The sequence below is a fragment of the Dryobates pubescens genome, unplaced genomic scaffold (assembly GCF_014839835.1).
Source record: "Dryobates pubescens isolate bDryPub1 unplaced genomic scaffold, bDryPub1.pri scaffold_71_arrow_ctg1, whole genome shotgun sequence".
NCBI classification, from domain to species: Eukaryota; Metazoa; Chordata; class Aves; order Piciformes; family Picidae; genus Dryobates; species Dryobates pubescens.
Genome location: NW_026530790.1, coordinates 87,578 through 95,135, shown reverse-complemented (window position 1 = coordinate 95,135; position 7,558 = coordinate 87,578). Strand labels below are relative to the sequence as shown.

General features: G+C 43.7%; 1 protein-coding gene across 1 annotated transcript; it reads right to left on the bottom strand.

Annotated features, from left to right (window-relative positions):
* Positions 1 to 6,295: 6,295 nt before the first annotated feature.
* Positions 6,296 to 7,237, bottom strand: LOC128899800 (olfactory receptor 14A16-like). Its single transcript, XM_054179502.1, has one exon. The coding sequence runs from the start codon at positions 7,226 to 7,228 to the stop codon at positions 6,296 to 6,298; it is 933 nt and encodes a 310-aa protein (XP_054035477.1). The 5' UTR covers positions 7,229 to 7,237.
* Positions 7,238 to 7,558: the final 321 nt, after the last annotated feature.

Here is a 7,558-nt window from a genome sequence, read left to right as displayed (position 1 = left end):
TTGTTTGCACTACTCTGTGGAATTTCCTAATTGTTCTTTTTCCCAACTCTTGTCCACTTCTTATCTTGTTTGCCTTCCTTCTCAGGGGCAGCTTGACTTCAGCATACCAAGCATCAGACTTTTTCACAACTCCTACTCCATTGCTATATTAACAACAGAAAGTCCTTCAAGGCCTAATTTGCACAGATGTTCAAACCATTTCCCAACAAGGTTTTACAATTAAGTCAGGATTTAGCGATCAAAGCGTGGTCGAGAATCCAGGACGATAAATCTGATCCTGCACTTCTCACTACTCGTCAGGGTCCAACAGGGCCATTTGGTCCCTTTGTCGATACCTTACATACAGCATTCAATACTAATCCAGATTTGACTCATGATATGATGGTAAAAATGCTGGATGTTCTGGCATTTGACAATGCTAACAACAAAACTAAACAGGTTCTCAGCATTTTACCAAGAGGTGCCATTACCTCACGACTGCTGGACACGGCAGAACGAATGAAGCACCGACAAACAGCAGCGTGTGTAGCCACAGCCATAGAAGCAGTCGTGAAACCACCAGTACGACTGCCGCACAAGGGAAACAACCTGGGTGGAAATCATCATACTTCTGGAAACCTAGATACCTTAAATCAAATTGCCTGACTGCTGGACAGACTCGAAAGTGCTGTGCTCACTGTCACAGACCTAACCATTTTACTCCAGGTTGTCATAGGCAGGGAAGCTGCTCCCGCAGCGCAAGTACATCCCACATGACGACACCAAACCAGGGTGCTTGGACCGCCCCACCCATTGCAGCCACCTCTGGCAGCACAGAGTGGACCTGGCAACAGCAGTGGATGTCATTCTTGAGTCCACAAAATGCTGTTGTTGAGTCCAATCAGCACAGTCCTCTGGGTCACAGACCTTGTGCTCTGTTAACTGGCAGATCGTCTACTTCTAGACAGGGCATCCTTATAATTCCTGGTTCAATAGATTCTGATTATGACTGGGCTATGAAAATTATGCTCTAAACCATTACCCCTCCTGTTAGCACTCTTGTTGGGACAGAAATTGCTCAGCTAATGCCATTTGAGATCCGAGTGCCTAAGGCTTCTAACAGGATTTGAGGACAAGAAGGCTTTGGATCCACCGAGATGCCTAATATCTCATTGGCCCTAGAAATCCAAAAGGGAAAACTAGAACAGATTGTAACTATCAGACACTCTTGTGGACAAACTATACAACTTTCAATGATTGTGGATACTGGAGACGATGTCACTATTATACCTCACCACAAATGGAATGGTCAGTGGCCATTGCTGATGGCAAATTCTGGAGTCATGGTTTTAAAAGGTATTGAAACAACCTGGGTCAGCAAAGAGCCAGTGCAATTAGTTTTAAAGATGGCAAATCAATTACTGTGAGACTGTCCCTGTTAACCCTTCCAGTTCCTCTATTGGGCTCAGATGCCTTAAGTTAGCTAGGAGCAAAACTCATTTCTGTTCCTTTTCTGCAGCAGCTACTAGTCAGCAACCCACCCTCAAATTAAACCCTCAGATTCCAGTATGGGTAGAACAGTGGTCACTCAAGACAAGATAGGCTGCAAGTTGTTAAGACCCTAGTGCAGAAAAAATTGGAATTAGGGCACACCTTGCTAACCACCACCCCCTACCACTTGCCCCCCCCACCTGCCCCTCCCTTTTCTGGTAAGACTCCAGTCTACCAAAGCTCTGTTCTGATTTAAACCTACAGTGTTAATTTCATCACTTCTGATTGTAATGTCCTTAAGAGAGTTATTATTTAGAGTTTTGCTAAGTTTTCCTAGTAAGCATAATGAATGGTAAGCATTTGGTATTTACAGGTACTTATTACATAGTAATTGCAGTAAGGTGTAAGTACTTAGTAATGAGTTCACCTTGTAAGATTTTCTTTTGGTTTGAACCTTCTTAGTTGTGTGCCTCGGCATTGCAAAGGAGCTCCACGTAATATAGTTAAGGTTTGTAGCAAATAGGAATTCATTTTAGAAAGTATTCCTTAGCTAATATAACATCTTTCTATTTCTTTCTTAGACATTGACTAGACAAAAATAGAAAGTACAAAAAATACAAAAAAGTAAAAAAACTCACACAAACAAAAATTTAAAAAATCATAACAAAACAAAAAATTACAACTTAGATACAAAAAATACAATAAAAACAAAATTTAAAAATTTAGATACAAAAAATAAAGTACAAAATAACAAAATAATAGCTAATAATAATAAGTTAAACAAAGAAAATAAAAAATTAAAATATAAACAACTCAACAAAATAATAATAAAAACCAACAACAATTTAAAAACAAACCCCAAAACATAAGGATTACTACCAAAAATAACTATTAACAAAACCCATAAGGATTATTAGCAAAAAATAAGATTGGGACTACTAGATTAAAACAAAAAAATGTTAACAAAAATATTAACATGAAAAATAGAGGAAACAAAAAAGGTTAAAAAGATAAAAAGCAAAAAAATTAAAAATAAAATAAAACCAATTAAAAATAATGAAAAAGTAAAAATTTTTTTAATTTAAAAATTAGGTTAATTTTTTAAAAATAAAAATAATGAAAAATCATAAAAATAACAATAGATTAAAATTAAAAAATAATTAAAATAAATTTTAAAATTTTAATTAAAAATACATTAAAAATAAAAATTAAAATAGAAATGATATAAAATTTATTTTTTAAAATGTAAAAATAATGAAAAAATAAAATTAAAATTATATTAATTTTTTTTAAATAATCAAAATTAACTTTTGAAAAAGTTAACATAAAAAATAAATTAAAAATTTGTATTAAAAATAAATTTTTTTAAAAAATTAGATAAATTCTAAAAATAAAATAATTTAAATAAAAAAATTAAATAAAAATAATAAATTTTTTAAAAATTAGTTTTAAAATATATCAAGATAAAGATGTTAGAAAAAAGTTCTATACAGAGAGAGTGATTGCACATTGGAATGGGCTGCCTGGGGAGGTGGTGGAGTCGCCATCATTGGAGGTTTTTAGGAGAAGACTTGATGGGGTGCTTGGTGCCGTGGGTTAGTTGCTTGGGCGGTGTTGGATTGGTTGATGGGTTGGACGCGATGATCTTGAAGGTCTCTTCCAACCTGGTTTATTCTATGTATTCTATGTATTCTATAACCAAAAAAAGGAGTATATTTTATAGCTAAGGGTTTTAGTGATACCAGCAAGAGATAACTAACTGCTTGTCAACTGCAATCCTCGCAATAAACAACAGCAGAAGAATCAAGAATCTGAAGGAACAGCATTGCCCATGCAGTCGAACATCGATCACAGTGACTGTTATGATAATCTGAGACCAAAAGCATCAATCAGAAGAATGTACCAAAAAACCCCATCTGAACTGGGACTGAATGCTATGATTGTCTGATTGTTGTCTGATTGGAGAAAATGTTCATACTGGTTTCTGTGTCACCTCAGCAGCTTGCCATAATTTTAATCAGTTAAAGGGAAAGTCAAAATGAATTTTAACCCAACATGCATTCTCATCTTAGGTTAAAACCAATAACAAGAAAAAAAAGGAGGTGGTGGAATTTAGGTATGTGTGGAGTGAGTTCAGTTCTCCCCCCGTCCCAAAAAAAAGCTAACTCAGCTAACTCAGTCAGAGAAGCAAAATGGAAGGGCTTTATTTACAAGCAGAATGAACTGCAATGACCATATACAGAGCATACAGTATTTACAGTATGTACAAAAATATACAGGAAAGTACATAACACAGAAAAACTGCCCCCCAATAGAGGATGGTCCCCCCAAAAACCCTGTCCCACTTCCTCCCTTTTTTCCCAAAAAGGGTTAGAGAGAAAAGTAATTATTAAGGGAAATTCTGTTAGTTCCAAGCGTATGCTAAGGGAAGAAAAGAATTAGTTTCTTATCTCAATAATCCAAGGTCAGCACCAAGCACAGAAGAAAGAAAAACAGCTGTCCAGACCGAGACTGAAACAGACTCGGACTGACTGCACAGAGCAAAACCTTAACGTTACATTCAACTGATCTACCAATGAAATTCGGTTAGAATTATCTTTGTTTTCCTTTTTACACCCAAACATTCAGCCAGAGTGTTCAGTAACTGTCTCTTCTGAAAGGCATAGCCTAAAACTGTCACAGGGAGGCAGGTGGCAAAGGCTTTGTGACGTCCCTGCTGAGAGGGGATCCTCAGCACAGCCCTGAAGCTCTGCACACAGGACACCACCATGAACACAAAACAGACAAAACTGAGCAGACACCAACTTGCTTAAGTCCCAGGGCAAAGCTCCTGGGAGCAAGCACCTTGTAGCTGTTGTCTCTGCCAGGCCATCTGCCACTGCAGAAGGGCTTGGCTCCACCACCTCTCCAGGCAGGTGCTGTCTGCCTTTAGACTGCCCTGTGTCTGCCCTTCATCAGGCCAGAGAGGCCCAGCTGCTTCCAGCTTGCCACATAGCCCCTGTGCTGTGAGGCCCTAAGCCCTTCATGAGAGAATTTCTCTGCACTTCTCCAGGTTCTCCACCCTCTTTCAGAAGTTGGAACCTCACATCTGATGTGGCTTCCATCATGAGTCCCATACCCCCCTCCCAGGGACACTGCCTAGCTGGTCACAGCCTGTCCAGATGCATGAGATTGTTCTGTCCCAGAGCAGACCTTGCCTGCCTTGGCCTTGTCAAACGTGAAGGTCTCTTCCAACCTGGTTTATTCTATTCTATTCCATTCTCTTCAGGAGGCCTTTGATGGCCAAATCCACTCATGTGTGGAGGTCCCTGTGGGACTGGCATCCCAGCATGACAGCATTTAAGGTTAGAGGGCCAGTGCCTCAAACAAGTTAACAGTGTGAGGGTTTGCAGGACACTACAGGCATGGAATGAAAACTGTTCCATGGAGTTGCCACCCAAGGGATAAATACCACAGGAACCTCAGCAATACCATCAGAAGGTACAACCCCAGAAGTGCAAGGCCAGGAGGGTCAGAGGTTCTTTGTGGACTGTATTACAACAGCAACAGAGAAGATCTTGAGTGAAGCAAAGGATGTGGTGGGTGCTGGCTGGGATACCCTGTGAGAAAGCTCTGCACTTGATTGAATGAGTGCTGTGATCAGGGAGAGACCAAGAGCTTTCCCTAATTGGAAGCTATGAAGTGCAAGGGAGGACAGCAGCAGTCAGGCTGGAAGGGACTTCAGGAGGTGTCTTAACCAACCTCCAGCTCCACCCAGCATCACAGCAGATTCCTCGGGGTTTGAGCCAAACATGTAGTGGACACTTCCTGGGGCAGAGCTCCTGCACACTCTGGAAAACAGCTTCCAGGGTTTGATTATTCTCCTGTTGGAAAACTTTCTCTCTCTGTGTAGCCTGAACCTCATCAGTTTCAGACCATTGTCTATTAACCAAGTGTCCTGAACAATGGACAAGAGCCTGACACATTCTTCCCAGGATCAGAGCCCAGCAACCTCTATTGGGAGTCTACCTCTTAACCTCTGCACACAAGAACTGCCCTGAAGCTTCAGAGAAAGCTGTCAGGAAGGACCTCAGAGAAAGAAACCTTGAAGGGTCCTTGATTGTGTTGAAAACACAGGGAAGAGTGCTCCTCATGTCTGCAGTTTCTGGGTCACAGCAGACAGAGCAGTGCTGAATCAAAAATGGACTGGAGAAAAACATTGGACTTTGAGTAGGTGCAGTCTGCAATGGGAGAGGGTTGGGGAAGAAAGGCATAGGGAGACCTCCTGTTCTGCTGGCAGTGCTGCTCTGGAGCACAGCTCTATCCCACAGGCAGCCCTGGCCTGTGCCTGTCTGCAGTCCCAGCACTGCCACACAGCAGCACAGTGCCCAAGCTGCCAGAGCACTCAGGCCTTGCCCCAGTACAAAGGCTCAGCAGGAGAGGGTGGAAGGGACGAAAGAGCAGCTGAGGACAGCGCAACATCCGGGGCTTCCTGGCACGGCTGCTGTGCTGGGACTCTGCCCCTCCACCTCTGCACACAGGCACTGCCCTGCAGCTCCACAGAAGAACTGAAAGAATAAACTCAAAGAAACAACTCCCTGCAGGGTCCTTTATTGTGTTGAACACACAGGGAGCACAGCTCCTCCTGTCTGCAGCCTCTGGGTCACACCAGACAGGACAACACTGAACCAGAAATGGTCTGAAGAAACACATTTGTGTGGGAACAACATTCTCACAACGGGAACAGCCTCAGGGGAACAGCCCCAGCAGCAGCCAGAACTCAAGCAGCCAGGCTGGGCCTGCACTGAGTGACATCAGAACTGCTCTGCAGGAGAAGGCAAAGAATTTATTCCTTCTGAGTGCATCCAGGGATCAGTTGGCTCAGGGCAGCCTTGAGCTCCTGGTTCCTCAGGCTGTAGATGAGAGGGTTCACTGCTGGAGGCACCACTGAGTACAGAGCTGACACCACCAGGTCCAGGGATGGGGAGGAGATGGAGGAGGGCTTCAGGTACGCAAACATGCCAGTGCTGAGAAAGAGGGAGACCACAGCCAGGTGAGGGAGGCAGGTGGCAAAGGCTTTGTGGCGTCCCTGCTGAGAGGGGATCCTCAGCACTGCCCTGAAGATCTGCACATAGGACACCACAATGAACACAAAACAGACAAAGTATAAACAGACACTGACCACAAGAAGCCAAACTTCCCTGAGGTAGGATGTGGAGCAGGAGAGCTTGAGGATCTGGGGGACTTCACAGAAGAACTGGTCCACAGCATTGCCCTGGCAGAGGGGCAGGGAAAATGTATTGGCTGTGTGCAGCAGTCCATGGAGAAAGCCACAGGCCCAGGCAGCTGCTGCCAGGTGGAGACAAACTCTGCTGCCCAGGAGGGTCTCATAGTGCAGGGGTTTGCAGATGGCAACATAGCGATCGTAGGACATGGTGGTGAGGAGAGAAAACTCTGCTGCAAACAAGCAGAATACAAAAAAGACCTGAGCAGCACATCCTGTGTAGGAGATGTTCCTGGTGTCCCAGAAGGAATTTGCCATGGATTTGGGGACGGTGGTGGAGATGCAGCCTATGTCAGTGAGAGCAAGGTTGAGGAGGAAGAAGTACATGGGGGTGTGGAGGTGGTGGTCCCAGGCTATGGTGGTGATGATGAGGCCATTGCCCAGCAGGGCAGCCAGGTAGATGGCCAGGAAGAGGCAGAAGTGCAGCAGCTGCAGCTGCCTTGTGCCTGGGAATGGCAGGAGGAGGAAGTGGGTAATGGAGCTGCTGTTGGACATTTGTGCCCTTTGTGCACAGTGCAGTAGCCAAAAGGCAAAGGCAGTCACATGTCAGTGGAGCACAACCAAAGCTATTTCTCAGCCCCTGATACAGAGACTTAAGTTTTCTATTTGAGGAGACCTCCCTCCAGCTCTGTTGTTGGACTTTTTTGTGCTGACTGAGCATGCAGGGCAGAACAGAGACTCTTCCTGCTTCCTGCTGCTGAGTCAGTCCTGCTCTGCAGCAGGGGAATGGTGGAGGCAGCAGCAAGGTCTGATGTCCACATTAAGAAGAAAGAGTCCCAAAGCAGAAAGGCTTCTCAGCATCTCCCAGTGCTAAGGAGAGAGGGT